The sequence below is a fragment of the Zalophus californianus genome, chromosome 8 (genome assembly GCF_009762305.2).
Source record: "Zalophus californianus isolate mZalCal1 chromosome 8, mZalCal1.pri.v2, whole genome shotgun sequence".
Taxonomy (NCBI): Eukaryota; Metazoa; Chordata; class Mammalia; order Carnivora; family Otariidae; genus Zalophus; species Zalophus californianus.
Window position 1 is genome coordinate 920,683 of NC_045602.1, and position 24,756 is coordinate 945,438.

The 24,756-nt window shown below is 44.9% G+C and overlaps 1 protein-coding gene across 1 annotated transcript in view; it reads left to right on the top strand.

Moving 5' to 3' along the window:
• SNTG2 (syntrophin gamma 2) overlaps positions 1-24,756 on the top strand; it is a 218,106-nt gene that overhangs the window by 86,470 nt on the left and 106,880 nt on the right. The window contains exons 7-8 of the mRNA XM_035728728.1: positions 598-685; positions 12,291-12,382. Of these exons, the coding sequence (XP_035584621.1) occupies positions 598-685; positions 12,291-12,382 (180 nt within the window). The remainder of the gene's footprint in view (positions 1-597; positions 686-12,290; positions 12,383-24,756) is intronic.

A 24,756-nucleotide genomic window follows, 5' to 3' on the forward strand; every position in this document is an offset into this window, starting at 1 on the left:
CTCTGGTGAATTCCAGTCCCCTCTGGGCTCTGGAGCGGCAACATCACGCTTGCTTCCATGTCAGTGAGTGTGCAGAGATGTGACAAGAAACGGAAGCCCAGCGATGGTGGATGAAGTGACCAAACACTGAAGATAACGTGACGCTCAGCAGAGAAGCATGGGCACGTTGAAGGGACGCCCGTTCATGTCTCCAGGATTCAAATGTCGTTGAAACCCCGAAGCTGGTGCTTATGATCTGCTGTGTCTTCATTACCCAGCTCGCCTGGGTTCTGCCAATGTCTGAAAATTGGCTGTTTGTGCCAATAAACAGACGCCTCACCTGACATGACTTTCTAGTAGATCATCCTGGAGTGAGCCCGGTCTGTGGTTGAATGGTGGCATGCCCCCAGTGGTGCGCATGAGCGTCCGTGTAGATGGCTCACTGGTGTTGTGGACTGCGGGCGTGCGGCTCCTTCTGGAGCCCGCAGGGTCTCAGTGTCTCGGGTAATCACCAATGTAGAGTTGTTGAGAAATAGGCCAGGTGCATAGGAATCTTGTTTTTTTAACGCTGTGGTCCTTTTGTGATGGTAAAGTAGCTGTTTTTTGTCACATTGACAGGTGCATCTTTTGAGAAATGCCGGCGACGAAGTGACCATCACTGTTGAGTATCTCAGGGACGCGCCGTCATTTCTGAAGCTCCCATTAGGTAAGGGGTGGCGAGATCTTCAGGGGCCCAGTGGCATTTCCTGCTCCCCACGCTGTTTATCCACACGGATGGCAGTGGCGGACGGGTGTGACTCAGGGCCCGAGCTCGTGCTCAGGGGGAGGAAAGACACAGATAGACACCTCAGGCGTACGTGTCCCCGAGACCCAGCATTTTCACACATCCCCAGGCCTTTCTAGAGAAGGTGCCCTCAGACTGCTGTCTGTCGATTGATTAGCTGTAAAGCTCCTTTCTCAGGTTGGCTTGTTGGTTGTAGTCACCTACACACACACACATACAGAAAAACTAAGTTTGCTCTTAAAATATCAATGTTGACTTGAGGAATTTATGCCGAGAAAGGGTTATAGTAAATCTGTACTGTGAGGTGCCTTCCCTACGCTCACACCAGGATTTAATTGTCTCTCGTGCCTAAGATGTGATCCAGTTGTAAGTGATGAATCACACATCCATGAGGATGTTTTACTCCAAGTAGTCACCATGACCTTTACTGACTCTACGCAACCGCCATGTTTTTACAGCATGTGTGAGGTTATCTTCCTTCCAGGGGTTGAACAGGGGGTCAGGGTGCTGTCCTCGGCAGCCAGAATGGGCATTAGGCACCTTCATGCTCACAGGGGCAGCGGCTCTGCTGGGGGCCCCTCGCAGTCAAGTCTCTGGCTCGCCAGGCGTGGGCCCTGTCCCCCTTTCCCTCACGTGGAAGAGCAGCCCTCACCCTGGGCTCACCCCATTTGCCTCGTTTCCTGTCCCTCTTCCCCTGCTCCCCTGCAGTGGAGCCCCCCATCTGCTGCCGTCCGTGGGCCCAGGTGTGGCTCTCTGGGTACATCTGTGGCAGGAGGATCCTCGTTTGACAGCAGGTCGTTGAACTCATTCGGCTTTCTGCTTTCCCTCCCTGAGAACCTGGGCTGATGAATTTCAGAAACTGCATGTTTTCCCATCAGATCCCAGTGGGGTAACCTCACCCCTATTCACTGATCTTGGGAAAACGGCCATTCTTCTTGTTGCTCTACAAATACGTCAGGAAGATTTTCCGCATGGCCTACCTTCCTACAAGCCTGACCGTTGCTACTGGGGCATTCAATGAAAGTGCTCAGAGGGTTCTGGGGTCAGGAGAAAAGCCCACGGGGCTGGAGAAGTGGAAGGCAGTGCACCCAGAGTATCGGAAGTGGGAGTATTAGCCATCGGGCCAGCCATCCAAAGACAAGTAAAGAACATACGTAGCACCACGTCACATCCCGTGGGGTTTGGGGAATATGGACTGCAAGGGGAGCAGCCGCAGTGCAGGACGTATGCAGGTCCTGGGAGCCGGTGGGGCTCCAGTCCTGGCTGGACTGTCGGCACGGTCGCCCCTGGCCTGCAGGTGACACTGGTAGCTCCTCCAAGCTGCACTGGGTCCTGGGGCACAGGGACTGGAGCCTGCGGGCTTGTCCCGCAGTTTGAGTGAAGAGGCAGGCTGGCATGGGCCAGTCTGCTCGGCTGCAGGAATAAAACACCTCATCTGGGCGGCTTGGACAGCAGATGCGTCTCGCTCCAGATTCTGGAGGCTGGACGTCGGGTGAGGACCTGGTTCGTACAGGCCTCTCCTGACCATGTCCTCATGTGAGGAGGAGCAAAGGAGGCTGCGGGGGCCTTTTACAAGGTGACCTCATCACCTCCCACAGGTACCCAGCACCTTCATGTCGGGGGACTGGGGACACAGACATTCAGTTCACGACAGAGATGAGGTCCGGGTGAGACATGGGGGTTAGCGTAGGTGGGAAAGTGCAGCGGAAGATTCCTTCCCTGACAGCAGGAGGGCTGCAGAATTGTTTGTCCTCTTTCTTCTAAATCTCAGAGTGTTGTAAAGAAACATGGCTGGAAGAAGCTGATTGCACATGGCTTAGTGGTCTCCTGATGCTCTGGGCCTGGGTTCAGACTGTGAGCAAGGGCTTCGCAGTGATTCTTTCCAGAAGAATGTAAAGGCCAGTGAGCATTGGGTGTGCATATGGATATCACGCATGTGGCAACATGTACATGGAAGGCCACCAGGTGGTTTGTGTGTCTGCCTCTCTATCAGTTTGTCTAACTGCGCGTCTGTCCTGTTGGTGTCCTCGTGCGTGGCTAGAAAGCTTATCACGTAACATTGCAGCAGAAGGCACGGGGTGACAGGCGGGGCCTAGCACGTCGACACTGAGGACGGTCACGTGTGGGATTCATCTGCCGTGTCTTCTAGGGGAGGTTGACTTCTGTGGCAGAGTGCGATGGGTGGGGTTTCCAGGCCACCTTTCACTAACATGACTGACAGCACAGAATTTAAACAACCACAGTAGCATCTTGAAGCTGTGGTCGGAGAGGGATGCCCGCAATGAAGCCTCTCAACAGGGAGCCACCCCCGGCCTGAGGTGGCCATGCCACCATGGGCACAGGAGAGTTGTGGAACTCTGACACGTCAGCCGGAGCTGCTGGAGGCTGTTCTGTTGAGAGACGGATCACAATGATGCATAGCCAGCAGCCTCATCACTTCCCCCGTGCTGCTGCGGATGTCCCGGCAACACCTGGCTGAGTCCTGCGGGACCTGCATGGTGAGCTCGGCTGGGCACATGGGTCAGCATTCCTGTAAAGGTGCTCACGGTTCCCATGGGGAGTAAGACGTGGCCTGCCACCTGAGCCACGTGAGCTCTGCCTCCCAGGCTTCCCACGTGGCAGGGACATTGAATTCTCTATCCATTCAGTATAAATGTCTGTTCTGCTGTTATTTGGTTCTTTATAATCTACAAGAGTTAAACCTGGGGCGGAGCAAGATGGTGGTGGAGTAGGAGACCTGGATTTCGTCTGGTCTCAGGAATTCAGCTGAATAGGGATCAAACCATTCTGAACACCTACGAACTCAACAGGAAACCGAAGAAGAGAGTAGCAACAACTCTCTGAACAGAGAAGCGACCACTTACTGGAAGGTAGGGCGTGCGGAGAAGTGAATCCGAGACGATATTCGGGAGGATAGACGGCGGGGGAGGGGGCCTCCGTCGGCCGCTTCTGGCAAGTGACAGAGCCGCGGAGCACAAAATCGGAACTTTTAGAAGTCGGCTCCGCTGAGGGACGGCGCTCCAGTGGCTAAGCGGGGGGTGGAACCCTCGCGGGACAGTGGGGTCTCAGGACCCTCGGGGTCACAGAAAGACCGGGGGTGCCTGAGTGCGGCAGAGCTCCCAGGTATCGGAGTGGGGAAGCCGGCTGCAGAGACAGAGCCAAGGTGCGGGCTCTCAGCTCGGGGTTGCCATAAACTGTGATCCGCGGCCCAGTCGGGCCACGGCTCCTCCAGCAGGGACCCAACAAGCAGCAGAGATGGAGAGACTCCCCTTTCCTCCCCTGGGAGGAGCGGCGCGGGAGCGCACCGCAGGGATCTGCTGGGTTTGGAGACTCCACACGGGGTCGGGTGCCAGAGATAGAAACGCTCGGTCACAGGCCGGGTGAGCACAGAGTGCGGCCAGAGACCGGGGACACGGGAGTGACTGCTTTTCTTTGGGGGCACACTGAGGAGTGGGCCCGAGTTCTCGGCTCCTCCGGGTGGAGATTGGGAGGACACCATTTTCACCCTGGTCCTCCAAAGCTGTACCAGAGCTTGCAGGGAACAAAAGTTCCTGAGAACAAACCCAAGCAGCTCGCTTTAGCCCAGACCGACAAGGGCGGGGTAATTCCGCCTCCGGCAAAGACGTTTGGGAACCACGGCAACAGGCCCCTCCCCCAGAAGATCAGCAGGAACAGCCAGAAAGCCAAGACCAAGTTGACCGATCAAGGAGAACGGGAGAACTCCAGCGCTAGGGGAATACTGCACATAGAATTCATAGCTTTTTTACCATAATTCATTAGTTTTTCAAAGTTAATTTTTTTAACTGTTTTTTTTTAATTTTTTTTTTCCCTTTTTCAAACAACGTCTTTACAATCCCTTTTTTAAAAGAAATATTTTTTATTTTTCATTTTTGGAGTCATATTTTTATCTCTTCATAGTAGTTACCCTTATTTTTGGCATATATATATAAGTTGTTTTCTCTTTAAGATTTTGAGATACAATTTCTTCTAACAGATCAAAATATACCCTAAATCACTAGTGTATGGCTTTGTTCTAGTCTCCTGCCTGATCACATTCTCTCCCTTTTTTTTCTTTTTTTTCTTTTTTCTTTTTCTTTTTAAATTTTCTTCTTTCCTTTTAAAAACAACTTATCAATTCCTTTTATAAAATCTTTTATAATTTTCATCTTTACAGTCATCTGCTATCCCTTCATTGTATCAACCCTTATTTTGTACATATGTCTTTCTTCCTTTAAGATTTTAGCAGGCACTTTGTTCTAACAAACCAAAATATGCCCAGTAGCTAGTGTGTGGCACTGATCTGTGCACTAGCCTGATCATATTTGATCACATTCTGGTTTTTTTTGTTTTGTTCTGTTTTTGTTTGCTTTTAGCTTTTCTTTTTCCTTTTTTTTTTTCTCTTTCTTTCCATTTCTTGTACCCTGGTTTCAGGTCTTTTCTGATTTGTATACAGTATATTTGCTGGAGACGTTGTTAACCTGTTGGCATTCTATTCTCTCATTCATCTGTTCTTCTCTGGACAAAATGACAAGACGAAAAAAATCACCTCAGCAAAAAGAACAAGAGGTAGTACCGTCTGCCAGGGACCTACTGGATACTGACATTAGTATGATGTCGGACCTAGAGTTAGGAATCATGACTTTAAAGATACTAGCTGGGCTTGAAAAAACTGTGGAGGTTATTAGAGAAACCCTTTCTGGAGAAATAAAAGAACTAAAATCTAACCAAGTCAAAATCAAAAAGGCTATTAATGAGGTGCAATCAAAAGTGGGAGCACTAACTGCTAGGATAAGTGAGGCAGAAGAGAGAAACAGCGATATAGAAGACCAAATGATGGAAAATAAAGAGGCTGAGAAAAAGAGAGATAAACAACTACAGGATCACGAGGGCAGAATTCGAGAGATAAGCGATACGATAAGACAAAACATTAGAATAATAGGGATCCCAGAAGAAGAAGAAAGAGAGAGAGGCGCAGAAGGTATATTGGAGCAAATAATAGCAGACAACTTCCCTAATGTGAGGAAGGAAACAGGCATAAAAATCCAGGAGGCACAGAGATCCCCTCTCAAAATCAATAAAAATAGGTCAACACCCCGATATCTAATAGTAAAACTTACGAGTCTCAGAGACAAAGAGAAAATCCTGAAAGCAGCTCGGGAGAAGAGATATGTAACCTACAACGGTAGAAACATTAGATTGGCAACAGACCTATCCACAGAGACCTGGCAGGCCAGAAAGGACTGGCATGATATCTTCAGAGCATTAAATGAGAAAAATATGCAGCCAAGAATACTATACCCAGCTAGGCTGTCATTGCAAATAGAAGGAGAGATAAAAAGCTTCCAGGACGAACAAAAACTAAAGGAATTTGCAAACACAAAACCAGCCCTACAGAAATATTGAAAGGGGTCCTCTAAGCAAAGAGAGAACCTAAAAGCAGCATAGATCAGAAAAGAACAGAGACAATACACAGTAACAGTCACCTAACAGGCAATACAATGGCACTAAATTCATACCTTTCAATAGTTATCCTGAATGTAAATGGGCTCAATGCCCCAATCAAAAGACACAGGCTATCAGATTGGATTAAAAAATAAGACCCATCAATATGCTGTCTGCAAGAGACTCATTTTAGACCCAAAGACACCCCCAGATTGAAAGTGAGGGTGTGGAAAACCATTTACCATGCTAATGGACACCAAAAGAAAGCTGGAGTGGCAATCCTTATATCAGACAAATTAGATTTTAAAACAAAGACTGTATTAAGAGACGAGGAAGGACACTATATCCTACTTAAAGGGTCTATCCAACAAGAAGATCTGACAATTATAATTACCTATGCCACTAATGTGGGAGCAGCCAATTATATAAGGCAATTAATAACAAAAGCAAAGAAACACATTGACAAGAATACAATAATAGTGGGGGACTTTAACACCCCCCTCACCGAAATGGACAGATCATCTAAGCAAAAATTCAACAAGGAAATAAAGACTTTAAATGACACACTGGACCAAATGGACTTCACAGACATATTCAGAACATTCCATCCCAAAGCAACGGAATACACATTCTTCTCTAGTGCCCATGGCACATTCTCCAGAATTGATCACATAAGGTCATAGGTCATAAATCAGGTGTCAACCGGTACCAAAAGATTGGGATTATTCCCTGAATGTTTTCAGACCACAATGCTTTGAAACTAGAACTCAATCACAAGAGGAAAGTCAGAAAGAACTCAAATACATGGAGGCTAAAGAGCATCCTACTAAAGAATGAATGGGTCAACCAGGAAATTAAAGAAGACTTAAAAACATTCATGGAAACCAATGAACATGAAAACACAACTGTTCAAAATCTTTGGGATACAGCAAAGGCAGTCCTGAGAGGAAAGTATATAGCAATACAAGCCTTTCTCAAGAAACAAGAAAGGCCTCAGATACACAACCTAACCCTACACCTAAAGGAGCTGGAGAAGGAAGAACAAATAAAACCTCAACCCAGCAGGAGAAGAGAAATAATAAAGATCAGAGCAGAAATCCATGAAATAGAAACCAAAAGAACAGTAGAACAGATCAACGAAACTAGGAGCTGGTTCTTTGAAAGAATTAACAAGATTGATAGACCTCTGGCCAGACTTATCAAAAAGAAAAGAGAAAAGGCTCAAATCAACAAAATCATGAATGAAAGAGGAGAGATCACAACCAACCCCAAAGAAATACAAACAATTATAAGAACATATTATGAGCAACTGTATGCCAGCAAATTAGATAACCTGGAAGAAATGGGTGCATTCCTGGAGATGTATCAACTACCAAAATTGAACCAGGAAGAAAGAGAAAACCTGAACAGACCTATAACCACTAAGGAAACTGAAGCAGTCATCAAAAATCTCCCAACAAACAAAAGCCCAGGGCCAGATGGCTTCCCAGGGGACTTCTATCAGACATTTCAAGAAGAATTAATACCTGTTCTCCTGAAACTGTTCCAAAAAATCGAAATGGAAGGAAAACTTCCAAACTCAATTTTACGAGGCCACCATTACCTTGATCCCCAAACCAGACAAAGACCCCATCAAAAAGGAGAATTACAGACCAAAATGCTTGGTGAATATGGATGCAAAAATTCTCACCAAAATACTAGCCAATAGGACCCAACAGTACATTAAAAGGATTATTCACCATGACCAAGTGGGATTTATCCCTGGGCTGCAAGGCCGGTTCAACATCCACAATTCAATCAACGTGATACGGTACATTAACGAAAGAACAAGAATCATATGATCCTCTCAACAGATGCAGAAAAAGCCTTTGACAAAGTACAGCATCCTTTCTTGATCAAAACTCTTCAGAGTATAGGGATAGAGGGTACATACCTCAATATCATAAACGCCATCTATGAAAAACCTACAGCGAATATCATTCTCAATGGGGAAAAGCTGAGAGCTTTTCCCCTAAGGTCAGGAACGCAGCAGGGATGTCCACTCTCACCACTGCTATTCAACATAGTATTAGAAGTCCTAGCCACAGCAATCAGACAACGAAAAGAAATCAAAGGCACCCATTTGGCAAAGAGGAAGTCAAACTCTCACTCTTTGCAGATGATATGATACTGTATGTGGAAAACCCAAAAGACTCCACCCCAAAACTGCTAGAACTCATACAGGAATTCAGTGAAGTAGCAGGCTATAAAATCAATGCACAGAAATCAGTGGCATTCCTATACACCAACAACAAGACAGAAGAGAGACAAATCAAGGAGTCGATCCCATTCACAATTGCACCCAAAACCATAAGATACCTAGGAATAAATTTAACCAAAGAGGCAAAGGATCTGTACTCAGAAAACTAAAATACTCATGAAAGAAATTGAAGAAGACACAAAGAAATGGAAAAACGTTCCATGCTCATGGATTGGAAGAACAAACATTGTGAAGATGTCAGTGCTACCTAGAGCAATCTACACATTCAATGCAATCCCCATCAAAATGGGGATCCATCCACCTTTTTCAAAGAAATGGAACAAATAATCCTAAAATTTGTATGGAACCAGGAGAGACCCCGAATAGCCAGAGGAATGTTGAAAAAGAAAAAGCCGGCGGCATCACAATTCTGGACGTCTAGCTCTATTACAAAGCTATCATCATCAAGACAGTATGGTACTGGCACAAAAACAGACACATAGATCAGTGGAACAGAATAGAGAGCTCAGAAATGGACCCTCAACTCTATGGTCAACTCATCTTTGACAAAGCAGGAAAGAATGTCCAATGGCAAAAAGACAGTGTCTTCCACAAATGGTGTTGGGAAAATTGGACAGCCACATGCAGAAGAATGAAACTGGACCATTTCCTTACACCACACACAAGAATAGACTCCAAATGGTTGAAAGACCTAAACGTGAGACAGGAGTCCATCAAAATCCTAAAGGAGAACACAGGCAGCAACCTCTTCCACCTCAGCCACAGCAACTTCTTCCTAGAAACATTGCCAAAGGCTAGGGAAGCCAGGGCAAAAATGAACTATTGGGACTTCATCAAGATCAAAAGCTTTTGCACAGCAAAGGAAACAGTCCACAAAACCAAAAGACAACCGACAGAATGGGAGAAAATATTTGCAAATGACATATCAGATAAAGGGCTAGTATCCAAAATCTATAAAGAACTTATCAAACTCAACACCCAAAGAACAAATAATCCAATCAAGAAATGGGCAGAAGACATGAACAGACATTTATCCAAAGAAGACATCCAAATGGCCAACAGACACATGAAAAAGTGCACAACCTCGCTCGGCATCAGGGAAATCCAAATCAAAATCTCCATGAGATACCACCTCACGCCCGTCAGAATGGCTAAAATTAACAAGTCAGGAAACGACAGATGTTGGCGCGGATGTGGAGAAAGGGGAACCCTCCTACACTGTTGGTGGGAATGCAGGCTGGTGCAACCACTCTGGAAAACAGTAGGGAGGTTCTTCAAACAGTTGAAAATAGAGCTACCATACTATCTAGCAATTGCACTACTGGGTATTTACCACAAAGATACAAACGTAGGGATCCGAAGGGGTACGTGCACCCCAATGTTTATAGCAGCAATGTCCACAATAGCCAAACTGTGGAAAGAGCCAAGATGTCCATCGACAGATGAATGGATAAAGAAGAAGTGGTATATATACACAATGGAATATTTTGCAGCCATCAAAAGGAATGAGATCTTGCCATTTACAACGACGTGGATGGAACTGGAGGGTGTTATGCTGAGTGAAATAAGTCAATCAGAGAAAGACATGTATCATATGACCTCACTGATATGAGGAATTCTTAATCTCAGGAAACAAACTGAGGGTTGCTGGAGTGGTGGGTGTTGGGAGGGATGGGGTGGTTGGGTGATAGACATTGGGGAGGGTATGTGCTATGGTGAGCACTGTGAATTGTACAAGACTGATGAATCACGGATCTGTACTTCTGAAACAATGCAATATATGTTAAGAAAAAAAAAAGGAAGAAGAAGATAGCAGAAGGGGAAGAATGAAAGGGAGTAAGACGGAGGGGGAGAGGAACCATGAGAGACGATGGACTCTGAAAAACAATCTGAGGGTTCTAGAGGGGAGGGGGGTGAGGGGATGGTTTAGCCTGGTGATGGGTATTAAAGAGGGCACATTCTGCGTGGAGCACTGTGTGTTATGCACAAACTATGAATCATGGAACACTACATCAAAAACTAATGATGTATGGTGATTAACATAACAATAAAAAATTATTTAAAAAAAGAGTTAAAACTTTAGTATCCTAAAAAACTTAATTAGAGTGGCCATAATCCCTCCCAAAATTCAAGCAGTTTCCTCTGGTGAAGCCACAGCGTGAAGGCATACTTGCTCTTGCCTGCTCGACCCCAATCCTATACTGGGTCCTTGCTGGTGGGAGCCAGCCACACACTAGGGCAGGGAATGAACCTGGGACCCATCCATCCCATGTCCTCTGCATCTGCAGCCCTGACCTCATGCCCCATCCGTGTCTGTATCTGGAACCATCAGTCCCGTGTCCTCTGCAGCCGCAGCCCTGACCTCACGCCCCATCCGTGTCTGTATCTGGAACCATCAGTCCATGTCCTTGGGAGTTGTGGAGGGTGCAGGGAATTAGGGAGGTGTTGACTCTGCTCTCGAGTCAGTGATGAGCCAGTATGGAGAGCCCAGGGTGAGACGCTGAGAGGCAGACTCGGTGCTGGCCTGGGGCAGCACTGTGCAGTCGGCAGCTGGTCGAAAGCAAGAAAGAAGTGTGGTTGTCAGACACGAGCGAGCACCACTGTTGGAGCAAAGGAGGACAGTGTGCATTTCCCCCGAGTTCTGGGGGCTGCGCACTTCACCATGCACATAGAAACATGGTGTTCAGTGGGAATGTGAGGTCCTCACAGATTTTATATAGACGGGAGAGGGATGCCACAGAGGTGTATCCGCGGGTGCCCCATGCGTCACACAGCGACGGGGCAGGATTGGAGGCAGGGAAGGCTGGCTGCTGAGCTCCGCATCGCCCAGCACACATTTCTGTCTGCTGTCAGCAAGGCTGGTGGAAAGTCAGAAATCTGGATTTTTAAGCAATGCCTTGGCTTTTCTCACACAAAACAGATTTGTAGAGGTGCCAGGGTGGCTCCGTCGGTTAAGCTTCTGACTCTTGGTTTTAGTTCAGGGCATGATCTTGGGGTCCTGAGATCGAGTCCCGCATCGGGCTTTGTATTGCGGGCGGAGTCTGCTTGAGATTCTCTCTCTCCCTCTGCCCCTCCCCGACTCCTCTCTCTCTCTTCCTCTCTCTCAGTAAACAAACAGATTTACAGATCAGAGTCAGCTTCCCCTTGCCAGTTGGGTGGCTCCACTGAATGGGATTCATTGCCCTATAGCTGCTGCAGGTGCCCGTGGCTCCCCAGCTGGGGGGCCTCGTTCAGAGGGGCAGGTGGAGGTGACTGAGAAGAGAAACCCTTAGCTCAGAGTGGTGACTGGCTGACCGCAGGTGAGGTGCGGGCATTTCCCGGCCCTGGCCCTCTGCTCCTGGCCCGATCACAAGGTGTTTGTTTTTAAATACCACTGTCCACAAATCTATCCATTTCACCTTTGTGTTTTCTACTAAAGCACTTTGCAGTGCCAACGTAGTCAGAAAATGTCAAACAAGTAAGAATTTGAAGATTTAGAATAGAAAATCAGGACTAGTGTTTAAAAAATCAGCCGACGTGATGCTAGTGCTGGAAAGGACAGGGTAGAGTCCCCAGGACCCATGCTGACAGTCCCCTGTGCCCTGTGGATGCAGGCTCTGGGCCCCGGCACTGCAGCCTCCAGTCAGGTGGCCAGTCACCCGCCATCTGCCCCATTTTCTGTTTGAGGCCGGATTGGTGGGGGGAGGCCACAGGGCCCAAGGCACACTCCGCGTGAGGGGTGGGTGTGGGGTCCTGGGTGCCTGCCTGATGCTTTGGGAAATGGCAGGCGCTCTAGTCCGGGGCTCCCCGTGCTCTGTCTGAGTGAACGTCTCTGCTTGTTCGCAGGGTCCGCAGGGCCAGCCAGCGACCACGGCAGCCGGGCCTGCTCTCCACTGTTTGACAGCGGCTTGCATTTGAACGGCAACCCCACCAGCAGAGTAAGCGCGGCTTCTCTTCCTCTAACTTAGCGGGGGTATCAGTCAGCACAGACGCCCCAGGATGGAGAGGTCACGCGTGGTGACAGATGCAGAGGACAGACGTGGGACAGGATGGGGGAGGCCTCGACACCACATTGTAGTGTGCTGTACTCGTGATCTGTTATATCTCAGCAAGCAGGTGGGCACGTTCAGCTCTGAGGCAGACCTCACAGTCCTGCTCTGGTTTGCCCGAAGGCTGACCTTGTTTTCAGGCGCCCTTGACGGGGACGCTGCACAGGGTTTATTTCCGAATCAGTAGAAGCCCCCACAAGCAGGCACGATACTATGTACAAGCACTGAGTGTTCATCATGCTCCAAGTCCCCTTCACGCCCAGAGAACCGCGCAGCTGGGCCAGAGCAGGGCAGTGGCCTGGCCGCAGGGCCTCCCCCCGCAGGGGCCCAACCCCGCTCCCCGCACAGAGGGCCTGCCGCAGCCTCCTTCCAGGATGCGGGCTCCTCGTCCACGGTCATCAGTGGACACAAATCAGAATCCCATAAACAGTCTGAGAATGTTTTATCGGAAATCATACCTAGTTGCACTCCTAACACCACCGGATCTGGGCCTGCAGTGGAACCTGAGAACAAGGTCTGTGTTCAGACATAACATTCTGAAAATAGCATTGTTTTTCATTTTAACCTTTTAATGTAGCTCTTGATATTTAAAGATTGCATTTAGGATCTTTGTGAGCTGTGAAGCAAAATATACAAAAGGCCACAAACTCAACTCAGATAAATAATTAGAATATTGTCACTAGCTTTTTAATCTACGTGTCACATCTCTGTACCATTTTCTGGCCCACCCAGAAATAAACAGCATCCTGAATCTTCTGTTGTCATCCCCTTAACAGAAGATAGCTCTGTGTGTGTATATATATGTGTATGTTTTTGTCTGTGTATATGTATATATGTATATCCTTAAAAAGATGCCGTTTCATTTTGAGCCTTACAAAATTTTACTCTGTTACAATGTTCTGGGATTTACACTTTTAATTAGCGTTACGGTTTTAAGATCCACAAATGTTGTGGCATATGGGTCTAGTGTTTTGTTTGCTCGTTGCTATGTGGTGTTAATTCTCTGAATATACTACAATTTATTTATCGATTATTGATCAGCAGTGGACATTTGACTTGTGCTGTGGGCTTTTCTCAGTGTGTTGTTGAAACCGGGCTGCCACAGACAGGTCGAGTATGCCAGTGTTTGGTTTCCAAAGTAAATGCTGCCTTCCCTCCACACACGTGCAAGCGTGCACGCGTGCACCTGCTCCCCCTCCCAGCAGCACTGGGGAGTCCCTGCTGGCCCGTGGCTCCCGCACTGCTAGGTATCTTTTGGGGCTTAATGCTTTGAAATACAGTGTGTGTAAAATGGCTGTTTCGCTGGGGATTTATTTTCATTTCCGCCATCACAGAGGAGGTCTCCTTGCTTCGTCCTCTGTGTTTACCTTTGGTTTCTCGTCTTCGGTGAAATGCCGTCCACCACGCTTGCATGTGGACATGAGGTTGTCTGTCTTTCCCTCTCAGACCCATCAGGATTCTCCACATATGCTTGCAGCTAATACTCTGCTGATTGTCGGTCACAGACCTCTCACAGTTTACGGCTAGTGTTTTTGTTGTACTTACACTATCTTCTGGTAAATAGAAGTTAATTTCAGCACAGCTGAACACGTCCACGTCTTCCTGTGTGGGTTTAGAATCCGGTTCAGGGAAACTTTTCTTATCACTTTGTTCATAAAAGATAACTTGTATTTTCTTCTATTTTTTTTAAGATTTTTAATTTATTTATTTATTTGAGAGAGAGAGAATGAGAGATAGCACGAGAGGAAAGAGGGTCAGAGGGAGAAGCAGACCCCCTGCCGAGCAGGGAGCCCGATGCGGGACTCGATCCCGGGACTCCAGGATCATGACCCAAGCCGAAGGCAGTCGCTTAACCAACTGAGCCACAATATTTTCTTGTTTACTTTCCGCTTCATATCTCTAAAGCATATGAGATTTGTTTTTGTAAAACATGGGAAAAATAGGGATCAGATTTGTTTTCTTGTGTAACCACTTGTCGTGACCTGTTTCCTCGGGGGCCGTGGTGCCACCTGGATCCTCGGCCACGTGTCCTGGCCGCAGGTTTACCGCTGAGCCCCGGTTGTACGCTCTTTGTCAGTGTTGAAGCCAGTACCACATTAGTCACTACGTGTTTACAGTACACTTTTATCTGCAGGCCAAAGCCTTCCCTCCCTTTAATTCACTCTTGTTCCCGTCCTCTCTCCCTGTTTTTCTTGTGGATTTTAAAACCTCTGATCAGATTTCACAGAAGTCTTGGGATTTTTATTGTAACTGTCTGAAATTTAGATCTATAGTGGGGGTCATCTTTCCTATTGCTGAAAGAATCTTAGGCCTTCTTTAATATTTTTCAGTTGGGTTTATTTTTTTTCCTTTTTGATTAATTTCAACAGAAGATTGTTCATTTTACCACCTTTTGGCTCCATGGATCCACATACAACAGTTTCCACTCATTTTTGTTCCCTTATTCCTTTCATTTTATTTGCATTTTTGTGCTTTCTTATTTCTTACACTCCAGTCTGACAGTCTGTGCCCCTTGGTGGAGTGTGTGGTGATGACTGATGTGTATTCTAGCTTGTTTCTGATCACGGACTTTGAATTTTTATTGGTCCCTTTTTACTATACTCCTTCTCTTCTTCTTGATCTTTATATTATTTTGGTTTAAGTTTTTCATGTGTCTTTTTTCTAAAATTCTCTGCACATTTGAAATGTATACACTTCATTTGCATTTATTTAGAGCTTGCACTTGATTTTTTTCCATATATCTACTTTGTTTACAACATAGAAACATATGTCTTTCAGTCCTTCTGGAAGGATGCAAGGACCTTGTAACTCTGTCCTTGTAACTTCCCTGCTGCTGCTGTGTGTGTGAGGCCACTCTCACCCCACACAAGTCATGAGTTCTAGGGTCGCTCCACGTGGAGAAGTTTGCAGCCTCCTGTCCTCATCAGGACACCTGCATTTGATGCTCTTACAGAGTCAGCATCCTCTCGCCTCAAGGACTCTGACTGGAAGTCAAGGCCTGTGGGTGGCCAGTCTGTTTCAAGTTATTTTAAAATGGGTTATTTTCTCTAAACTTGAGCCTGTTTCCACTGTCTGTGGTTTCTAGTGGCAATGCCAGGAAGTTTTCTCTTCACATGGCTGCGGGTCCGGGGGCATTTGCTCAGCTTCCAACGTGGTGATGGGATACAGCCTCTTCTTTGTCTCTGATATCCTGTGTTTGCTGAATCTGCATCCTTGGCCTTCATCAGGGCCCACGGCTCCCTGCGGGCCTCCCTCCAGCCCCCACCCTGGAACTCGGAATCCGTGCATGCTCAAGCACCGCCTTCTGTCAGTCAGAGCCCTTACTTCTCCATGTTTCCTTTTGTTTCTCATTTGGCTACCTTCTGGGAAATTTCCTAAGATTTTTATTTCACTACTTTTTTCAACTTTGCACAGTATCCTGTTTGAATTGTCTGCTGAGGGCTGTTTTTTTTAAAACTATCAAGGATCACGTTAATGTGATTCCTCTTAAATGAGAGAGTTGTACAGAGCGTGGGACACATGCCCAGGAGTCACTCAGGAAAGGTGATGCAGTCTGTGGGAGATGGGGTGTGCACTTGAGAAAGGAGCAGACAGGTTGGGGAGAACCTACCCACTGTCTCCCCAGCACCTCCCTCTCACGGCCTCAAGCCATCTCTGTCCTTGGGCTCAGTGTGTGGTGTGGGCACAGTGCCCAGTGCGCAGTGCTGTGAATGCATGTCCTCAGCCATCTTCCTCCTCATCACAAAAGGGGGAAAGAGGGATGCACAGCTTATCAATCTCTCTAACTAGTCAAACAGTTCATCTTCAAAACAAAATGTCAGAGCTGTTCAAAACGCATTACAGAGAATCTGAATCTCAGAGTCGAAAGGTAGTCATTTTTAAAAAGACTCAAGACTCAAAATCCTATAAAAAGACTCGACTCAAAATCCTAAAAGACTCAAGACTCAAAATCCTATAAAAATTTTAAAGACCATCTATTTGGTTCTCCAGATGGAAGAACTAATTATCTCATTAATAATCCAGCAGCCAGCTTGCTCCACATTCTTAGCTGTTGGGCTTTTTCTCTTCTAAATGCTATTTAGCACTGCGATCATCCTTTGCACTCAACAGTGGATTATGTCAAACACAGCAAAGTGGTCATGCATCTGTGGGTCAGAGAATAAACAGACTCTGCCCTGCACTTTGTTCTATGGAAAAAGTGAGTTGGAATCATTCTCAGACTCTCAGGATTTAGACCATTTCTAATGGTGACATTTTCAGAATTGCTCAGATTGCTTTCATTCTCCCAGGACTGAACCCAGCTGAGCAAGAGACAGAGTTCAGAGCAGCTCTGTAATCACAGGATCCCTCAGGGCTGGGTTTCCGGCTCTCACAACCTATGCCACTGACCCCGCTGCATCTGCAGCCTCGTGTGCAGAGGTGGCCGAGCCTTGTGGAATGCACGTTCTCCTGTCCGCCATTACTGGAGGGGTTTCCTGTGCTGCCTTGTTTATTCTGAACTAAACTTTTAACCACCCCTTCCCCTTCCCAGTGTGTGTGCCTCACACAGTTTAAAATTCTGACTTCATCTGTTTGCTACACTATTTCTCTATCAGAAATCCTCACTGAATGTTTGCAACAAAGAAAGTCTTATTCACGTCATATCATCTGTTTAGGTGATTTCTCCCCTGTCCCCTTGACCTCCCACTTACAAGCCCCCCTGGCTCCCTACATACCTGGTTAGTGCTCATGCGGGCCTTCAGGGAGGGCACAGAGTGGGCCACTCCTTGACGTTTTCATGTCAGGAAGGTTTCCGTTGTCCTGAGTTGAGAGTGGGTGCTTTCACTGTGTGTTCTCACTCGGGTTGTCGGGCGCCCACCTGATCCTGAGAGACCAGACCCTTGCCTGTTTCCTGCTGCACCTGTGGCAGAGGCAGAATAACTCTGCTCTGAGTACTTCCCCTCATAAGAAAACTTACCAAAAATGAATAAGGAGCTGCAATTAAAGAAAAAATATCTCATAGAAAATACCTGCATTTCCAAGTTACAAATTTCAAAACAAAACAAAAAACCCAGAAAACTCGAAAAGACTGAGGTCATTGCAAAGAACTGAATGATTCAAGAAATGTATAGGAAAAATATATAAAGCACAAAATAAAATTTTACGGAAATTATATGAGAACAGATAAAAACTAGTAAATAATTGTGAAAAAGAAAAAGCAGACAAGACATAATAAGAAAAATAATTAAACTAATAAAACAATTTAACAAATATGAAATACATAAACAATGAGTAAAGTTTTCTGGATGAAAGAATAGATGGGCTTCAAGGCAGAGATAATGAGTGAATGATAGTTAACTTTTATTGAAGGATGAGGCACATACAGGGAAGTATACGATTCGGAAGCAACAGCTCAAGAAATTTAAAGCACCCTAGTCAACCTGTAGCACATCACAGAATCTCAAAGCTACCCCTCCCCCGACAAGGAAAAGTAATCACTACTTTGACCTCAGTCAACATAGATTAATTTTTAAAATTTTTGAATTTCAGATTGATGGAATCATATACTTTTGTCTGACTTTGTTGCCAAAAATCAATCTTAAAATCAACTAGAGAAATCGTAGATCACTTATGAGAAATGACAATTTTATCGACAACAAATTTCTCAACAGTAACAGAGGAGGACATAGAACAGTCCAGTTTCAAAACTATGGAGACAGGAATAACTGTTGGTATATCTTTGTGTTCCTCCTAAAGCCATCTCTCTAGAACAAGGTAAAAATACAGATGTGGTAATATGAAGAGAATTCGAAAGACTGTGTCACCAGAGAGTTTCACTAACAGAATTTCTAAGGAACATATTTCAGGAAGAGAAATTAAAGTGATCTCAGAAGGGCAGTCAGAGAGTAAAAGAGGCAAATACATATGTGAATCTACACAAACATACTCTGTGGGAAGTACTAGCAGCTAAAGAGTACAGAGATACAGACTAGTGAACATGGTGTGTGTGACTGAGTCAGAGGACTGGATTGAACATGCGGAAGTCTCTCTGTTGTTAAACTGCTTCACAGGGGCGCCTGGCTGACTCAGATGGCTGGGCGTCTGCCTTCGGCTCGGGTCATGATCCCGGGGTCCTGGGATTGAGCCCCACGTTTGGTTCCTGGCTCAGCCGGGAGCCTGCTTCTCCCTCTCCCCCTGCTTGTGCTCTCTCTCTCTCTCTATCTCTGTGTCTCAAATGAATAAAATCTTAAAAAAAAACTTCACAAATTGTAAAACTACCAGTGAAGTTAAAAATCAAAATAAAAAGAGCAAATTGCAAAAAACTCTTAGTTAAAAATACACAAAGAAAAAAATAATAGAAAAATAAGGCAATAAAAGACCCAAAGTAAGAAGGTAAATATGAATACAAATATAGTAGTAATAAAATATGTATAAATAGGCTAAGTTTACTAAAGAGCCACAGATGATTTCAACCTTTAAGAAGATTGAAATTATATCAGAAATCTTTTCCAATCACAGTGATATGAAACTAGAAATCCACTACAAGAAGAAAACTGAAAAATTCACAAATATGTAGAGAATAAAACACATGCTGCTGAGCAACCAATGTGTCAGTGAAGAAATCAAAATAGAAATCCAAAAATAGCGTTAGACAAATGAAAATAGAAATGCAGCATGCCAAAGTGTATGGGATGCAGCCAAAATAATCCTTAGAGGGACACTGATAGTGATGAATACCTGCATCAGGAGAAAAGAGAGAGCTCAAATAAACAACTCAACATTATAACTCTAGGAGCTAGAACCAGAACAGACAAAGCCCAAAGCTGGTAGAAGGAAGGAAATAACAAAGACCAGGGTGGATATAAATTAAATAAGAACTAAACAGACAATAGATTGGTGAAACCAAGAGCTGGATTTTTGAAAAGATAAACAAAATAGACAAAATTTAACCTATACACACCATGAAAAAAAAGAGGGGACTCAAAAGGAGAAACAACTGATCTTAGAGAAATACAAAGAATCACAAGACCACTGTGAACAATAGCATGCCAACAATCAGAGGACCCAGCCAAAACAGATACATTCCCAGAAATATATGACTGACTGGAACTGAATCATGAGGAAAGGAAATATCTGAACAGACCCTTTACTGGTGAGGCGACTGAATCAGTAAGCAAAAACTCCCAACAGAGAAAAGTCCAGGACCAGATTACTTCAAAAGTGAATTCTATCAAACATTTAAAGAATTAACACCAATCTTCTCAAACTCTCCTAAAAAATTGAAGAGGAGGGGAGAATTCCAAACTTACTGTGTGAAGTCAGCATCAAACTAGCTCCAAAACCAGGCAAAGAAAAGAAATTACAGGGGATAGGAGCAAGATGGCGGAGGAGTAGGAGACCTGGATTTCGTCTGGTCTCAGGAATTCAGCTGAATAGGGATCAAACCATCTGAACACCTACGAACTCAACAGGAGATCGAAGAGGAGAGTAGCAACAACTCTCTGAACAGAGAAGCGACCACTTACTGGAAGGTAGGACGTGCGGAGAAGTGAATCCGAGGCGATGTTCGGGAGGATAGACGGCGGGGAGGGGGCCTCCGTCCGCCGCTTCTGGCAAGTGCTAGAGCCGCGGAGCACAAAATCGGAGCTTTTAGAAGTCGGCTCCGCGGAGGGACGTCGCTCCAGTGGCTAAGCGGGGGGTGGAACCCTCCCGGGACAGTGTGGTCTCAGGACCCTCGGGGTCACAGAAAGACCGGGGGAGCCTGAGTGCGCCAGAGCTCCCAGGTGTCGGAGCGGGGAAGCCGGCTGCAGAGACGGAGCCGAGGCGCGGGCTCTCAGCTCGGGGTGGCCATAAACTGTGATCTGCGGCCCAGTCGGGCCACTGCTCCTCCAGCAAGGACCCAACAGGCGGCAGATCCGGGGAGACTCCCCTTCCTCCCCCCGGGAGGAGCGGTGCGGGAGAGCGCACCACAGGGATCTGCTGGGTTCGGAGACTACACACGGGGTCGGGTGCCAGAGATAGCAACGCTCGGTCACAGGCCGGGTGAGCACGGAGTGCGGCCGGAGACCGGGGACACGGGAGTGACTGATCGCTTTTGTCTGGGGGCGCACTGAGGAGCGGGCCCGAGTTCTCAGTTCCTCCAGGCGGAGCGTGAGAGGGCACCATTTTCACTTTCATCTTCCAAAGCTGTACCGAGAGCTTGCAGGGAACAAAAGCTCCTGAGAGCAAACCCGAGCCGATTGCTTAGCCCGGACCCACAAGGGCGGGGCAATTCCGCCTCCGGCAAAGACATTTGGGAACCAGGGCAACAGGCCCCTCCCCCAGAAGATCAGCACGAACAGCCAGCGAGCCAAGACCAAGTTTACCGATCAAGGAGAACGGGAGAACTCCAGCGCTAGGGGAATACTGCACATAGAATTCATGGCTTTTTTTACCATGATTCATTAGTTTTTCGAAGTTAATTTTTTAACTGTTTTTTTTTTAATTTTTCTTTTTCCCTTTTTCAACCAACATCTTATCAATCCTTTTTTTTAAAAAAACATTTTTTAGTTTTCATTTTTAGAGTCATATTTTATCCCTTCATAGTAGTTACCCTTATTTTTGGCATATATATATAAGTTGTTCTCTCTTTAAAATTTTGAGATACAGTTTCTTCTAACAGATCAAAATATACCCTAAATCACTAGTGTATGGCTTTGTTCTAGTCTCCTGCATGATCACATTCTCTCCCTTTTTTTTTCTTTTCTTCTTGGTTTTTTAATCTTCTTTTTTCAAACAACTTCTTATCGTATCAATTCCTTTTATAAAATCTTTTATAATTTTCATCTTTACAGTCATCTTCAATCCCTTCGTTGTATCAACCCTTATTTTGTACATATATAGGTCTTTCTTCCTTTAAAATTTTAGGAGGCACTTTTTTCTAACAGACCAAAATAGGCCCAAAATCTAGTGTGTGGCACTGATCTATGCACTAGCCTGATCATATTTGACCATATTCGGTTTTTTTCGTACTGTTCTGTTTTTGTATTTATCTTTTCTCTTTTTTTTTTTTTCTTTATTTTCTCTTTTTTTCCCTTTCTTTTCCCCGGGTTTCAGGTCTTTTCTGATTTGTATAGAGTATATTTGCTGGGGACGTTGTAAACCTGTTAGCATTTTGTTTTCTCATTCATCTGTACTCCTCTGGACAAAATGACAAGACAAAAAAAATCAAGTCAGCAAAAAGAACAAGAGATACTACCATCAGCCAGGGACCTACTCAATACGGACATTAGTACGATGTCGGAATTAGAGTTTAGAATCATGACTTTAAAGATACTAGCTGGGCTTGAAAAAAGCGTGGGAGTTATAAGAGAAACCCTTTCTGGAGAAATAAAAGAACTAAAATCTAACCAAGTCGACATCAAAAAGGCTATTAATGAGGTGCAAGCACAAATGGGGTCACTAACTGCTAGGATAAATGAGGCAGAAGAGAGAATCAGTGATATAGAAGACCAAATGATGGAAAAAAAGAGGCTGAGAAAAAAGAGAGATACACAACTACAGGATCACGAGGGCAGAATTCGAGAGATAAGCGCTACGATAAAATGAAACAACATTAGAATAATAGGGATCCCAGAAGAAGAAGAAAGAGAGAGCGGGGCAGAAGATATATTGGAGCAAATAATAGCAGAGAACTTCCCTAATGTGAGGAAGGAAACAGGCATAAAAATCCAGGAGGCACAGAGAACCCCTCTCAAAATCAATAAAAATAGGTCAACACCCCGACATCTAATAGTAAAACTTACGAGTCTCAGAGACAAAGAGAAAATCCTGAAAGCAGCTCAGGAGAAGAGATATGTAACCTACAATGGTAGAAACATTATATTGGCAACAGACCTATCCACAGAGACCTGGCAAGCCAGAAAGGACTGGCATGATATATTCAGAGCACTAAACGAGAAAGAGATGCAGCCAAGAATACTGTATCCAGCTAGGCTCTTATTGAAAATTGAAAGAGGTATAAAAAGCTTCCAGGACAAAGAAAAACTAAAGGAATTTGCATACATGAAACCAGCCCTCCAAGAAATATTGAAAGGGGTCCTCTAAGCAAGGAGAGAACCTAAAAGTAGCATAGATCAGAAAGGAACAGAGACAATACACAGTAACAGTCACCTTACAGGCAATAAAATGCCACTAAATTCATACCTTTCAATAGTTACCCTGAATGTAAATGGGCTCAATGCCCCAATCAAAAGACACAGGCTATCAGATTGGATTAAAAATCAAGACCCATCAATATGCTGTCTGCAAGAGACTCATTTTAGACCCAAAGACACCCCCAGATTGAAAGTGAGGGGGTGGAAAACCATTTACCATGCTAATGGACACCAAAAGAAAGCTGGAGTGGCAATCCTTATATCAGACAAATTAGATTTTAAAACAAAGACTGTATTAAGAGACGAGGAAGGACACTATATCCTACTTAAAGGGTCTATCCAACAAGAAGATCTGACAATTATAATTACCTATGCCACTAATGTGGGAGCAGCCAATTATATAAGGCAATTAATAACAAAAGCAAAGAAACACATTGACAAGAATACAATAATAGTGGGGGACTTTAACACCCCCCTCACCGAAATGGACAGATCATCTAAGCAAAAATTCAACAAGGAAATAAAGACTTTAAATGACACACTGGACCAAATGGACTTCACAGACATATTCAGAACATTCCATCCCAAAGCAACGGAATACACATTCTTCTCTAGTGCCCATGGCACATTCTCCAGAATTGATTGCATAAGGTCATAGGTCATAAATCAGGTGTCAACCGGTACCAAAAGATTGGGATTATTCCCTGAATGTTTTCAGACCACAATGCTTTGAAACTAGAACTCAATCACAAGAGGAAAGTCAGAAAGAACTCAAATACATGGAGGCTAAAGAGCATTCTACTAAAGAATGAATGGGTCAACCAGGAAATTAAAGAAGACTTAAAAAAATTCATGGAAACCAATGAACACGAAAACACAACTGTTCAAAATCTTTGGGATACAGCAAAGGCAGTCCTGAGAGGAAAGTATATAGCAATACAAGCCTTTCTCAAGAAACAAGAAGGGTCTCAGATACACAACCTAACTCTACACCTAAAGGAGCTGGAGAAAGAAGAGTAAATAAAGCCTCAACCCAGCAGGAGAAGAGAAATAATAAAGATCAGAGCAGAAATCCATGAAATAGAAACCAAAAGAACAGTAGAACAGATCAACGAAACTAGGAGCTGGTTCTTTGAAAGAATTAACAAGATTGATAGACCCCTGGCCAGACTTATCAAAAAGAAAAGAGAAAAGGCTCAAATCAACAAAATCATGAATGAAAGAGGAGAGATCACAACCAACCCCAAAGAAATACAAACAATTATAAGAACATATTATGAGCAACTGTATGCCAGCAAATTAGATAACCTGGAAGAAATGGGTGCATTCCTGGAGATGTATCAACTACCAAAATTGAACCAGGAAGAAAGAGAAAACCTGAACAGACCTATAACCACTAAGGAAACTGAAGCAGTCATCAAAAATCTCCCAACAAACAAAAGCCCAGGGCCAGATGGCTTCCCAGGGGACTTCTATCAGACATTTCAAGAAGAATTAATACCTGTTCTCCTGAAACTGTTCCAAAAAATCGAAATGGAAGGAAAACTTCCAAACTCAATTTTACGAGGCCACCATTACCTTGATCCCCAAACCAGACAAAGACCCCATCAAAAAGAATTACAGACCAAAATGCTTGGTGAATATGGATGCAAAAATTCTCACCAAAATACTAGCCAATAGGACGCAACAGTACATTAAAAGGATTATTTACCATGACCAAGTGGGACTTATCCCTGGGATGCAAGGCCGGTTCAACATCCACAATTCAATCAATGTGATACGGTACATTAACAAAAGGAAGAACAAGAATCATATGATCCTCTCAATAGATGCAGAAAAAGCATTTGACAAAGTACAGCATTCTTTCTTGATCAAAACTCTTCGGAGTATAGGGATAGAGGGTACATACCTCAATATCATAAAAGCCATCTATGAAAAACCTACAGCGAATATCATTCTCAATGGGGAAAAGCTGAGAGCTTTTCCCCTAAGGTCAGGAACGCAGCAGGGATGTCCACTCTCACCACTGCTATTCAACATAGTATTAGAAGTCCTAGCCACAGCAATCACACAACGAAAAGAAATCAAAGGCACCCATTCGGCAAAGAGGAAGTCAAACTCTCACTCTTTGCAGATGATATGATACTG